This window comes from Ahaetulla prasina, chromosome 4 (genome assembly GCF_028640845.1).
Source record: "Ahaetulla prasina isolate Xishuangbanna chromosome 4, ASM2864084v1, whole genome shotgun sequence".
NCBI classification, from domain to species: domain Eukaryota; kingdom Metazoa; phylum Chordata; class Lepidosauria; order Squamata; family Colubridae; genus Ahaetulla; species Ahaetulla prasina.
Genome location: NC_080542.1, coordinates 44,098,095 through 44,113,240, shown reverse-complemented (window position 1 = coordinate 44,113,240; position 15,146 = coordinate 44,098,095). Strand labels below are relative to the sequence as shown.

Below are 15,146 nucleotides of genomic sequence, written 5' to 3'. Positions count from 1 at the left end.
GGAGAAGTAGCATGGGGTTTATCTTACTTTGGAATTCAGGGACATAGACAAATAGCAATAGCACTTAGACTTACATACCACTTCACAATGCTTTTCAGCCTAATCTAAGCGGTTTACAGAGTCAGCATATTGCCCGCAACAATTTGGATTCTCATTTTACCCACCTCGGAAGGATGGAAGACTCAGTCAACCTTGAGCCTGGTGAGATTTGAACTGCTAAATTACAGGCAGCCATCAATCAGCAGAAGTAGGCAAAGTGCCACCATGGCTCATGGGAAACGATTCCATATCGTTGTGGAAAAAAGAAAAATATTAAGTATTTGAGAAAATATTTTTAAGTGAGATGTTTTGATCTTAGCAATAAATACTAAGTTTGCAAAGGAGTTGTGAGACAGTGTTTAACCTTTAAAAACTAAAATGCAAGTTTTGTTAAGAGGATGAAGAAAAACTACAATCTTCGTTAAATCTTTTTAACGTTGAATAAGTGGAAGAAGAATGAAGTAAGAGATAATACAGTACAGTAGACATCAATCAACAGAGAACTTAGGAACCTGCTTGAGACCCTTCTAGAAAGATAATAGGTTTCCTGGACAAGTGTTGTGTTTTGAAGGAAGACTTTAGGTCAGTTGCAGTTTTAATCAAAAGAGACATATTTCTATTTGATTTAAACAACAGCCAAAAATATTTGGATGTCCTAGGTACAAGAAATAATTTTCATAGATATTAGCCTTCATATTTTAATTCCATTTAAACTTACAGCAATCACACCCTATATCGATTCCTTTCAACTAGGCTGGGAAGAGGCCTTCACTCCTTGGCCTCTCTAGATTTGAACCTTCCTTCCTTCCTTCCTTCTCAAGTACAGATGAGAGGATATGAAATTATTTTCATTTATCAGGCCACATAATCTGTCCAGGAGACAGTAAAAAAATATCAAATTTTGCTGTAAGACCAAATAAAAATCTGCAGTATACAAGTGTTTTTGCAATCATTTAGATTTCTTCCGTATCACAAGGGCACAGATTAAAAGTTATGGGAGTTTTATTATGGTCTGCAGAAGGGGAGAAAGAAGGAAGTTACAAAATGCCCTGGCAAAGGCACTTGGAATTTTGAATGGAATAAACCAATGAACAAAGATAACATGCCAAATCTTTATTATTATTATTATTATTATTATTATTATTATTATTATTATTATTATTATTATTATTATTATTATTATTATTATTACTATTAATTGGATTTCTAGACCGCCCTTCTCCCGAAGGACTCAGGGCGGTGTACAGCCAGGATAAAACATAAACAATGTACAATTAAAAACTAAATTAAGAAACTTATTATACAATTGGCCGAAAAATTAAAATATTTAAAATCGAAAAACCCCAATTTAAAACATTTTAGAATTTAAAAATTTAAGCAGTTTAAGAAAAAACTTAAGAGTTTTTTGAAATGCATTTGGGCATCTTCTGGAAACAATAAGATAAAAGGGATAGTAGAGAGGCTATAGTTCTTTTCCAGCTCTCTTCCATCAGAGAATCAAGTATAGCAGGTGAGTCTGAACCAAGCTCAGATTATTTTGAAGTTCAATTAATCAGCTGAAGGAATTGTACTAAACACTCAACAATTCTTAGAGCTGTTGCCTAAATTAAAAAATGGCAAAACATGAGCTATCTTTTCCTTTTCCTTTGCACTAGGCAAAAACTGCCATTGTGCTATTATTGGGTAGTAGATTATTTCATATGCCTGAAAATTCCCTAGCCAGATTTCTAAATGGTAGGGATGGATGGTCATATAGAAGCTTCTTGAAATTCTATCCCCATGTTTTGCTCTCTAGTTATCAAGCCTCAGGATCATAATCTGCCAATCTCTTTCAGGATATATACCATATGCAAATGTCACACTCCCATTAGGATACGTCTTCTGGACTAACCAAGCCAGCAGAGGGCACCATAATTCTCAAGTAATTGTTCTATGGACCAGAGTCGGCAAGCATGAGCGAATATCTTAATACTGACATTTCAAGTTACTCTAATAATATCCCTAGTTAAAATGGGGGGTGATACCAGTTTTACTATCCTTTCCATGTAGAAGGCGAAGCTATTACAATAAAAAAAAACTTTCAAAATTCAGATTTTCATTAATTAGGTTCACACATTATAGTAATACATATATATACATATACATGTACATGCACACACATACATTATATCTACACACACAGGATGCGTGTGTGTTTAAGACTGTTTGTTTGGTTTTACAATATACATTGTATGAATTCAGCCATTTTACTAATCAAGCCATGATTAAAATAAAAGATTTGGTAGGATATGTGAACCAAGTCACAGAAAGTACTTTCTCTTCAGTATGTTTGAGAACCAACAGGAGAGGTTTTTTCCTGAAATCAGGCAGAGGTCTTATTCAAGAAGTGCCACATAGCTAATCACCATGGGCGTGGCTCCTAACATTTTTACCATAAGAGCAAAGTCTGAACCTTACCTCCAGATAATTAATGAGCAATGTTTGCAGGACCTTCAAGAGTGAACTGGAAAATAGGACTCTACCTTATATTGATCCCCCCCCCTTCTTTAATTTTACATGGTTGTCACAACTTTGAAGATGCCCTCTTTGTTTGTGATTTTGAATATTAGGAGCATAAATCACACTGTGTAGAACTGAGAAATTGTAAATGTAGAAAAATGAAGCACTGAATGTACTCAGTTCCAGTCTGAAAATGGAGCTCTTCTTCCAATAGGAAATTCAGAATATATATATATGTTTGTGTATAAATCTGAATCTTTCGGATTACAGGAATCAGTAGATGCATACTTCACTCTGAATGACCTAAATTGCAGTCATACCACAATCCAATGTTGAGAGAGTGATAAAGATATAGGGAAGGATGTATATATTTGATATTGTACAATCTCATTCTACCCAGATTCTCCTTATAAGTGACTGACAATAATTTTTGCAAATTTTTAATTGATCCACTTTCTCATTCTTGTTTGAACTTCCAGTTATCTAATTTATCATTTCTCTCCATCCCATCCTTTCATCATTGCACAGACACTCATTTATTTTGATTAAAGACAATAATTTCAATTGTATTAATTTAATTATCTTTCATGCGTTTATAATTCCTTATAAGCTTATAATAAGCTTTCTTTTTAACTATGCAGAATAAATATATTAATTTATTTCCGTCATTTATATGCTATTAATCTACATGGGTCCTAGCAGACTACATCAATAAAACAATAATAAAATTAAAGCAATAATAATAATACATTGTAATAAAAGAACATGCACTCTTCATCCCTCAGTTGCAGCTCTTCTTCTTCACGAAGTTCCAGGAGGCCATTGAAGTAAGTTCTGATCTGAGCTTGCATACAAATGAGAGTGTGTCTTCCTGTCTTTTGTCCTTATAAGAACAAGCACTCCTATTCCATTTTGGCCTGATTGGCAGCTATATATTGTAATCATATTAATCAGTGTCACCTGAGATTATGTCACATACACCAATTTTTATAGAATTGGGCAAACTTTGCCTTTCTAATAATCTAGGGTTCTTACAAATTTCATTTTGTTTTTAAAAAAAATATTTTAAAAAACTACCAGGTCCTCCCTTCCTTCTTACAAATCAACATGGGCTGATTTATGGATGTGAAGATCTGGCCACTGCATGGGTCAAGAGGTCCTTGTTCTGCTCTATTAAAACCAGAAAATTACATTGCTGATGTTCGATGGAAAATCAAATTTCAACAAAATAGATGAAGTTGGTTACCCCAAAAAAGTTGTAGATGCACATTTTCCCAGCATCTTTCATTCATGGCTATGCTGGTGAAATCTAAGATGTCACTTATAGACTATAAGTGGTAAAAAACAGAATGAGATTGGAAAAACACAGGCTCATGAACTGTCTTGGATATGGGAATTTTTTAAAATACAGATTTATATAATTGTCCATTTCACCCAAGTGTCTTTGGGCAGCTGGAAGGATTAAAACACAGAAAAAAATGCAGCATATTACGGTTAGCATCACCCCCATACCCAAGGATAAACAAGCCCACTAATAGAAGAAGAAAAAAGCTAGCAGAGCTCATCTATGTACCTAGATGCTTGAAGAAATAACACCTTGTGTTGGGCTAGCAGGATTGGGACCATTCAAAGTCTTGGGAGATGCTGTTCCACAGGCCAGATGCTGCCACTGCAGATGCTAAGAAGGTACAGTTTCAGAGTTTGACAAGATGGTACTGTTTCCTACATACCTGTACAATGAGCCAGTTTGATCTAGTGATTAAGGCATTAATCTAGAAACCAGGAGACAGAGTTTAGTTCTGCCTTAGGCATGAGAACCAGCTGGGTCACTCACTCTTGGCCCAACCCACTTCACAGAGTTTTGGAGAATATAGGAGGAGGAAAGGATATTAACTATATATATAAATATAATAAAGGTAGAATAATCATTCTCAGGAGAATACCAACTTAGAAGGATGGAGACGAGGCTTGTTTTGTTCATTTGTTTCTTCTATTTGGTTATGGTTTCTTTTTATATATACAATTAGTTTATCTGTAAGCTGCTGCGAGGTTTAAGGAGATGGGTGGCTTTGAAATGAGATAAGGGAGAAATAAATAAACTTGCCATGAAATAGCACCAAGTTTGTCTTTTAATCAAGACCAATGTTTCTCAACCTTAACAACTTTACGCTATGTGGACTTCAACTCCCAAAATTCCATAACCAGCATGACCAGACTGGTTGAATATTGCAACTTTCACAAACGTGGCTGAATGATGGTTTGTTTTTTTCATATTACAAAAAATAATAGGTGGTGGCTTTATTTATATCTGAATAACAGAAGCTAAAATTACAACGTGCTTGGAATAAGTGCAGCTCTAGATCTAGGCTACTCAGCAGTCAAAATGCATGGTTTTTACACAGCTTTGAAGTCTAATAAATATATTTACACCAGTTTCTAGTATCATGTTATATAATACCATCTATGGTTTCTTTGATTCAGGGATCCCTTCTCGTTTTGTCATACTTGTCAATCTTGAAAAACAGTGGCACCATCTTATTCTCACACCCAAGGATCACTGCCTGAGAGAATATGCATGCACATACATGTAGATATTATATAATCTCTATCACCACAATTAGATATTGCTGCAGGGTTTTCTCCATGTGTGTGCGCAGTGTACTTTGCAGTCATCCGTACTATGTCTCTTGGAAAACATGGAAAATGTTCTTTTAGCTGAAGGATGCTTAGAAACAACAAAAAAGATTCTCTTACATTTTCAATTAGTACCTTATCAGTTGCTGGGTGCAGAACTGCAAGCTGATGGTAATAAAGTGATGAATTTTAATTTATGTTTAAATGTACATGTGTGAGAGATAAGATGCAAAAAAAATTATGTAGCTTCTGCAGACCGGATAGGGATGAATTAGACCTTAGTGGCAATTCTAGCAATTTACCTGAACAATATTACTAAATGGCATTCTATAAAATTTGAAGGGGGCAACATGGGTGCAAATAATTATTCATACTGGAAAATGGAGATCGACTGATTATAGGCTGTTCTGGAATAGATGTGGGTTAATATTCATGCTGTGTAATCACTCAAAAGTATTTTGTTCTCTCTCTCTATCCTTGATCATGACTTCTATATTTTTTACCTTAACCTCAGAGTTCAGAGTAATGTCTTTCAAAGTTCTTTATATTCTAGAGTTCTTTTATTGCTGTGCATGGTGGAGGATGCTACTGCTAATGTTGTAGATTTCTACTACTACTCTTTCCATCACTCTCTAGCCTTCCTGGATATTCACACTGTCCCACAAGTAGATGAAGACATTCCCTTTGGAAATTTAACAAAAATGTGTACAAAAATCAAGGGCAGCTGCTGGAAATAGAATCGCACAGAAAATGAAGACTATTCACAGATGCTCCTTAGTTAACTTTTTCATCTAAATTAATCAAGTAATTGAAAGAATAGCACTATTCTACCCAATACAATTTCACTGAAAATCTATTCTTCAAATATTAAAAGCAAATTCTCTTTTTAGTGAGCTGGATAAAAATATTGCAGCGAAAAAGGAAGATTCCCCCCCCCCACCAGCATGGAACAAGTTAATATTCTCACAAGCTTATTTACAGATATTCTCTCTCTCTTGTCCCTAATTGTTCTCCCACACAAATGCCATGTAATTTGTCACTCCCACACATAGTCTGTTTGGCAAAGATGTCAGCAAGGTTTTACATATGTCGCCAGGCTACTGGGACTGCCAGCAAGAAAACTGAAAATTCCTTTCCAATAAAATGGAAATGAAAGAAATTGAAGGGGAAAACAGAAGGGAAATGCCCAGATATCTTCACAAACTTAGATTTTAAAAGACATTATTATGGCCAGACAGATGTTTAAACTGGATTTGGCATTTTGGTCTACCTATCAAGTCCTTAAGGGTCTGGGATAGGCAGATGTTTAACAATATTAAAAGTATCATCACAGGATATAAATTGTTCCAGTGCTTTTTGTAATTTATTGATGGTAATTTTATTTGTTTTATTGGCTGCCCTTCTTGCCACTCTTGTCAATGCTGGTAGTGTCTGACTGGTGCTCTAGATATTTTGGGTTTGTACCCAAGGCACATGTTACTATTGGTATTATTTCTGCTATTTTCTCCAGTTCTTTCTATTCTGCTCTTTCCAGCTAGTGGATAATGTTCACTATCCAGAATTTTTTTTACTTTTCTTATCAACAATTGTTAAGGCTGGAGTATTGTGTGGCAGATGTTTGTTTGCATTATAAAGTCCCAGAACACTTTAGCTTCTTCATTTTCTATTACTTTGTCTATTTTCGGTCTCACCAGTTTTTACTTGCTGGCAAGTGGTATTTCTTGCAGATATTCCAATGCACCATTCTTGTTACTTTGTCATGCTGTTGTTCGTAGTCAGTCGATGCAGTCTTCTTGCAGCAGCCAACTAAGTGCTCCATTGTTTCTTCAGCTTCTTTACAGAGATGATATTTGCTATCTGTTGTCTTTTCAATTCTCACTTTATATGCATTTGCTCCTAAGGCTTGGCCTTGCGCAGCCAGAATTAACTCCTGCGTCTCTTTGTTCTGTTTCTTGTTCTTAGCCATTAGCCAGGTCTTGTTAACCTGCTTTACTTGCTAAATTTTTATGTAGTCTCTATATAATACTTTGCCTTGCCATGTCTCTTTTCTATTCTTTTGGCTTTTCTTATAGGCCAGTTTGGTGTCTTTGGTATTGAGTAAGTCTTTACGGTTGCTCTCTGTCAGTGCTGAAAGGAGGGGAGATATCCAGCCCTCGCCCACTGCTATGCGGGGTGCCACAGAGCTCAGTACTTTCTCCACTCCTGTTCAACATTTATATGAAGCCGCTGGATGAGATCATCCATCACCACGGACTGATGTATCACCAAAATACTGATCATACTCAGCTGTATGTCTCAGCCCATGGTGAGTTAAGTGATGCTGTGTCCTCCCTCTTGCAGTGCCTGGAGGCTGTTAGGGGTTGGATGGGGAGCAACGGGTTGAAACTAAACCCTGGCAAGACCAAGTGGCTCTGGGTTTGTGGTTTGTTGGCTCAGGGAGAATTGCCATCTTTGGTCTTGGATGGGGTGGCACTACCCAAACAGATCCTGTGCGTAATCTGGGGGTTCTCCTGGACTCATGACTCCTGCATGAAGAGCAGGTAACGGTCGCAGCCAGGAGGGCCTTGGTGCAACTGCAAATTGTGCACCAGTTACGCCCTTTCCTGGACCAGCAATCCCTACTCACAGTCACTCATGCCTTGTGACTACTTCCTATCTTGACTATTGCAACACACTTTACATGGGGCTGCCCTTGAAGCTCCAGTTGGTGCAAAATGCAGTTTTGTGCAGACCCCGGTGTGCACATATAGCACCTCTCCTGCAGGAGCTGATTTAGCTACCAATTTGCTTCTGGGTGCAATTCAAGTGCTGGTTGTCACTTTTAAAGCTCTTCATGGCTTGGGACCAGCTTATCTGAGGGACCGTCTCTTGCCGGTTACATCTACCTGACCCATTAGAGCGGGGAAGCAGGGAATGCTGCGGGTCCCATCCCTGAGGGAGATACATCTGGTGGGACCCAGAAGAAGGGCCTTCTCTGTGGTGGCTCCCTCTCTCTGGAACATCATTCCCCCAGAGATTAGAACGGCCCCCACCCTAATTCTCTTCTGGAAGGCACTGAAGACCTGGTTCTGCCAGTGGGCCTGGGGAACCCAGAGCAGGATGGAGCCCATTAAATGGCTCATGTAATCTGGTGTCGCTGGGGCGGGAGGTGGGGGGGTCAGGGTTGATTTTATTACATTAATTTATTTGATTTTTTATGAGTTTTACTGTTTTTTAAATGTGGGGTTTTTTTATATTCTGTAAGCCGCCTTGAGTTGCTATGGGCGAATAGGCAGCAATATAAAGATAGATAGATAGATAGATAGATAGATAGATAGATAGATAGATAGATAGATAGATAGATAGATAGATAGAGTAGTAGTTGCTTCAGTGCAACATTTTCACTGTCCTTCAGATATTCTTCCAATGCTTCTTTTTGTCTTCGGTTGTCTGGTATACTTACAACATTCCATGCCCATCTATCTCCTAGGTAAATAGAGTCTCTCAACTTTGCTGTATGGATGAAGGGCATGTTTCATTGTCTTCCTATCCAGGGCTCTTAATTCAGCTTGCCTCTGCCTTTATTCCAGCTGTATATCTAATGATTGAAATTGCCCAAGATGTTAATTGCTTTGATGGTATTTCTGCCACTGAGTTTGTTATTCTTAGTTATCTTCCTCTCTGGAAATCTTCATTCTCATTCACAACTAACCTTGATTTCAATGTGCATTATATAATTAGCCTCAAGGATGCCCAGATATTTGTTGTAATCTTTTTCATCCAAATTCTTGATGGTATTTCTGTAGGGCATCTTGACTCCTTCAGCGTTTGTTATTTTTCCCTTGCTGATGATAAGATTGGCACATTTTTTTTCAGTCCAAATTCTACTGCAGTAGCTTGACTGTATATTTGGAGAGTGTTGAGCAGCAATTCCATTTCAGATGACATTTTTCAATACATTTTCAGATCATCCATGTCAAGGAGAGGGATAGTCTGGCAGATTTTTTTCTAAACATTATTAAGTTTCAAAGAAATGGAATAGATAGAATAGAACAGAATTTTTATTGGCCAAGTGTGATTGGACACACAAGGAATTTGTCTTGGTGCATATGCTCTCAGTGTACATAAAAGAAAAGATACCTTCATCAAGGTATAACACTTACAACACTTAATGATGGTCATAGGGTACAAATTTAACACTTAATGACACAACACTTAATGATAATCATAGGGTACAAATAAGCAATCAGGAAACAATATCAATATAAATCATAAGGATTACCAGCAACAAAGTTACGGTCATACAGTCATAAGTGGAAGGAGATGGATGATGGGAACGACGAGAAGATTAATAGTGCAGATTTAGTAAATAGTTTGACAGTGTTGAGGGAATTATTTGTTTAGCAGAGTGATGGCGTTCGGGGAAAAACTGTTCTTGTATCTAGTTTTCTGGTGTGCAGTGCTCTATAGCGTCGTTTTGAGGGTAGGAGTTGAAATAGTTTATATCAAGGATGTGAGGGATCTGTAAATATTTTCACGGCCCTCTTCTTGATTCGTGCAGTATACAGGTCCTTAATGGAAGGCAGGTTGGTGGCAATTATTTTTTCTGCAATTCTAATTATCCTCTGAAAGAAAGATAAAATACAAATTAACACAAAGAGAAGAGTTCTCTTTGTGCTCTTTTGGCAAGGTGATCTTCAAGAATACCTTTCTGAAAAAGAATCAGCCAGTGTACCATGTAGCCTTCTTATAAAGAAGTCACTTTGTGCCATCCTGGAAGCAGGTTCCATTTTGAGAACAATTCTCAGATCATGGCCACTTTCAAAATAGCACTCGCTTCTGGGATGGCATGTGATGGCTTCTGTATAAGAAGACTGCATAGTGCATCAGCTGATTATTTTTTGGAAAGACAATCTTTGAAAGAGATAAATGGAGCAAGGCATGATAGGGCAGGAGGAGGCTCAAGGATGTGGGACATAGCAGGATTGGAAGTAGGCTCAAGGTCTTTGAGGACCCAGCCAGGTGAGAAGAAGGGCCAGGAGACCTAATGGAGAAGGATGTGGGCAACATTAGGTGGGTTGAGGGAGTTGCAAAAAAGTATCTGCAATTACTTGTAAAGGAGGAGGTATAGTTAACTAAGCTAAGCCCAAAGGAAGGGTCAAATGTATCATCAGTTTGAAGTCTCTTTGTGCCCATAAAAGACCTAAGCCCTCCCCACCTTGAACTCCATTGATTCTTATATACAGACAATTTGCTTTGACCGTTAGTAGTTGTGGAGATTCTTAGCATGTAATAAACTATGTTTACTCATTTGAACTGTCTTGACAGGCAGATTTCCACTCACCTGAATTTTGATCATATGACTGCAGATGTGCTGGTAGAACAGGTAGTTCTGTAAAATATTTGTCATTAATATATAAATTTCTTTCAGAATCTGATCTTTCATTTACAAAAACATAATTCCTTTTATCCAGTTGTGCATAAGCAAAAACCATTGACACATATAATCTTTCTTTTCCAGCTCTTCCCTTGTTTTTAATTTAATCAATAGAAGTCAGTAAATCAGCATAAGTCAGCCAAGTTTGTATAGCCATAGTAGCTCTTCTTTAAAAAAAGCTTCCTGAGATGACAGCCATAAGGGATTTTAGGAGAAAATCTTGCTTTGTATTTATTCTAAACTCTGTTAGTATGGCAGATCTAACAAAATGTTTTCTTTAAATTAACTTCAGATTTGTTAAACCATAAATAGCTGTGCCAACCAAATCTCAAATCATGTTCCTCTAGCTCCAATCTTCTATTCTTTGAAGTCCTTCATTCAAACCAAACAATATGCCTCAAAATACAATTTTAAATTGGGTAAACCTCTCTTACCTGTTTTGTTCACATCTTGCAACAGTTTATATTTAATTCCTGGTTTCCTATTTGCCATACAAATTTGGAAAGATCTGCTGTTGTTTAAAAAGTAAATCAATTGTCAACATCGGTAGTAACAAGTAGTAACAAGAATAGCAGAGTTGGAAGGGACCTTGGAGGTCTATTCCAATCCCCTATTCAGGCATTAAACCCTATATACCATTTCAGAGAAATGGTTGTCCAATCTCTTCTTAAAAACTTCCAGTGTTGGAGCATTCACAACTTCTGGAGGCAAGTTGTTCCACTGATTAATTGTTCTGTCAGGAAATTTCTCCTTAGTTCTAGATGGCTTTTTTTCTTGATTCGTTTCCATCCATTGCTTCTTGTCCTGCCTTCAGGTTGTTTAGAGAACAAGTTGACTCCCTCTTCTTTGTGGCAGCCCCTTAGATATTGGCATATTGCTATCATGTCACCCCTAGTCCTTCTTTTCATTAAACTAGACATACCCAGTTCCAGCAACAGTTCTTTATATGTTTTAACCTCCAGTCCCCTAATCATCATTGTTTCTCTTCTCTGCACTCTTTCTAGAGTCTTAGCATCTTTTTTACATTCTGGCAGTATTCCAAGTGTGGTCTTACCAAAGCATTATAAAGTGATATTAACACTTCATTGATCTTAATTCTATCCCTCTGTTTATGCAGCCTAGAATTGTGTTGCCTTTTTTGGCAGCTGCAGCATACTGCTGGCTCATATTTAAGTGATTGTCAACTAGGATTCCAAGATCCTTCTCACAGTTACTACTATTGAGTCAGGTTCCACCTATAGCAGTGGTGGCAAATCTTTTCGTCACAGAGTGCTGAAATGGGAGCATGTGCATGCGCACACGCGTGCTTGCCAGAAACAGGAAGAGCAACCACAGTCTTCTGGTTTCTGACATGTGCATGTGCACTGGCCATCTGGACTTCCGGTTTCTGGCATGGATGCATGCATGAAAACAAGCTGGTTTCTGGCACACGTGCGCTGGAAACTGGAAGAGTGTCAATGAAGCATTCTTCCCAGCCTGCCACTGAAAACAAGCCAGTGCAGCCCCCCTTCCCGTCACTTCTGCCAAGGGAGCGTGACCGCTTCCCAGCCAGCGTGCCTCTTACTCTGGTACCAGATAGACGTTCCTCAGCTCCTGCGCAGCCCCGCCACCCCAGAAGGGCATAATTAGGACATCGGTCCCTGACAGCAGCAATGGCAGCCGCAGGGCAAAGGGCAGGGGTGCCCAGCCAGCCTCCGCAGCAGCTCCCCCACCGGCAAGCCAAGCCCTCGGCAGCACCTCCTGGGGCAGCTCACCTCCCCGATGGCGGCTCCTCCTCCAGCATCCTGGCCAGAAGCAGCAGCATGAGAAATTCCAGTGCCACCTCCCCCCTTACTCCCGGTGATGGCAGGAGCAGCAGGTGGGGTGGCCAGCTGGGAGGGTGAGGGGATGGCGACGGATCTTCCAGCATGCTCTTCCAGTTTCCGGTGGAAACTTCCAGCTGGTCTTCATGCACATGGAAACTGCTCTTCCAGTTTCCGGTGCTCCCATGTGCATGAAGACCAGCTGGCTGGCGCGCCAGAACCCCTACGAGTAAGGGGCAACAGCTCACATGCCCGGAGAGATGGCTCTGTGTGCCACTTCCACCATGCATGCCATAGGTTTGCCATCACGGACCTATACTATATCTGTACATTTGTTTTTCTTGCCTAAATGTAGAACCTTACTTTTTTCACCATTTCATTTTGTTATAGATAACGCCCAATATTCAAGTTTGTCAAGATCCTTCTGTATCTTAAGCCTATCTTCTGGAGTGTTGGCTATTCCTGCCAGCTTGGAGTCATCTGCAGATTCAATGAGTTTCCCATCTATCTCCTCATCAAATCATTGATGAAAAAATTGAAGAGTACTGGGCCTAAAACAGTGGGGTTTCCCTCCTTAAGTTTAGGCGTGATATATGGTAGTTTGTTTACATCCTTTGTTAGAATAAATACATTTAATTTAATAATAACATTATCTCTGAAAAAAACATAAGACTGTAGGGCCATTGTTTGATTTGGGTGAAATTTATCTCCCATCTAATTTAAAATAGAAATAGAAATCTTAAAGGCATTCACAGACTTGCTTGAGGATTAAAAATATTTGTGTTCTTTAAAAATTGCACAAGTATGCATAAATTAAATGTCATAGTAACTGGTTGCATTAATAGTTAATACCCTTTAATGATTTTTTCCATATAATTGATTGTTGATATTTGTGGGAAGTCGTTCTGCATAAAGCAAGTTAAAAACTCATTAAAATAAAAGAGGGGCAGTTTTAGGATAAGCCAGACCTCCCCTATATCAAATTTCTTGGTTGTTTAGTTATTTATTTATCTACCATATAGCTACTCATCTTTGTAAAAGTTATGGGTGGCTCTTAATCTTATTCCATTTTTGTTGTTGTACTTGTTATTTCAACAACAAAAATGGAATGAGATCAAGATTTACTTATTTATTTGTTCCCTATGATATCATTAAGTGTTGTACCTTATGATTCTTGACAAATGTATCTTTTCTTTTATGTACAGAGAGCATGTGCACCAAGACAAATTCCTTGTGTATCCAATCATACTTGGCCAATAAAGAATTCTATTCTATTCTATTCTATTCTGTTCTGTTCTGTTCTGTTTTGTTCTGTTCTGTTCAAGAATAGCAAGTAAATATAATAAATAAGATGAGTTAAAGAGACAATATAAAATCACAAAACAAAACTTATAGCCAATGTAAGCATCTCCATAGATAACATAGCTATTGCATTGCTATATTGACTGTTTCAGAAAGCATTTATCTTCATATATATTATCATTCATATGCAGGCATCATATCTCTTGTGCATCAAATAGAGAAGGGTCTCTTAGAGATTTAATTCCTGCTAGACTTGAGCCATTCTGGGAACTCTTCCATTGTTCCACCTCCCCACCAGGCTGTTACTTGGGACCCAACTGCTTGCAATCTGTAGGCATTAGTACAGAATTTTTGGCAAGCTGTACTCTCTTCCCTAGTACCAAGATCAAGGATAGATTACTGCCTTTTTTGTCAATGACTGTTTTTCTTCTGGGAGTCAAGGAAAACCACAGAACTTTTAAAACGTTTGCTGTTTTCTGAAATTTCTAAAGTCCGGAAGTATGCACAGATTTTGTTCCACACATTCTTCCAAATCTATAGATTCCTACATGAAGGTGCTAAGCATATCTGAGATAGAATCCTTATGTCTTAAATAATCAGACTGAATAGCCTCAGCTTTAAGCTATGCAAAAACTGTGATGTGGAAAGATAAATTGCTGTCCCTTCTGCTTGCCATGTGCCTATCGATTTTCATTTTTTAAAAAAAAATGAAGTAACCTTAGTTTTCGGCATGATGGTTTCCCCTATCTCATCTCTTTTTGCAGACTTCTCCTCTTAACACTCCATCTGGAATAATAAAGATACTAAGACATAGTTTAGAATCTGGGGAAACAAAATGGTTCAAAATAGAAATAGGAATGAATTTGAAACAGATTGTACCCATATCTGCCTAACTAGTATAGCAAATATATTATCAGAATGGCAGGATTGGAAGTGGAATACGAACTGAAAATTGAAACACTCACAGTTTAAGATATGTAAATACCACAACTATGCTAACTGAACAGAAAGAAGACTTAGAGGAGCTCAACAGGAAAGTAAATATGCATAGTGAAAACTCCAAGTTAATGTTAAATATTAGGAAAATAAAATTAATGTTATTCTTCCTTCCTATTTAACTTGCAATTGCTGGTAGATAATTTTGTGTCTTGAGCTTAAGAATAAATCATGATAGCAGTACAGTGGAGATGGGAAAATTAATTATTTTATATGAAGGAAAGCAATAGGAAACTTAAGATAGTGAAAGATAGTATTATTTCAGTAACAACAAAGATCAGCATAGTTATTACTTTAGCTATGCAAATCTTTGTTGTTACTAAAATTATATCTGTTTTTCCAGTGGGAGTGTATGACTGTGAAAACTGGATGTTGAGAGATAGCAAAAGAAAGAAGATAAATACTTCAAATTACAGATTTAGAAATGATTATTAGGAATATCATGGACTTTATAAAAA

The 15,146-nt window shown here is 37.8% G+C and overlaps 1 protein-coding gene across 3 annotated transcripts in view; it reads left to right on the top strand.

The window, feature by feature from the left end:
• CASC3 (CASC3 exon junction complex subunit) overlaps positions 1 to 13,644 on the top strand; it is a 43,531-nt gene extending 29,887 nt beyond the window's left edge. Inside the window, exons 13-14 of one of the 3 annotated variants that reach the window (XR_009154833.1) lie at positions 7,245 to 7,477; positions 12,781 to 13,644. Coding sequence is in view for 2 of the 3 variants with exons in the window: in XM_058180195.1 (XP_058036178.1) it covers positions 7,245 to 7,406 (162 nt within the window). In the remaining variant the exon portion in view is untranslated. Of the gene's footprint in view, positions 1 to 7,244; positions 8,276 to 12,780 lie in introns of those variants that run through there. The other 2 variants (XM_058180199.1, XM_058180195.1) reach the window with 2 other exon arrangements.
• The last annotated feature ends 1,502 nt before the right edge of the window (positions 13,645 to 15,146 follow it).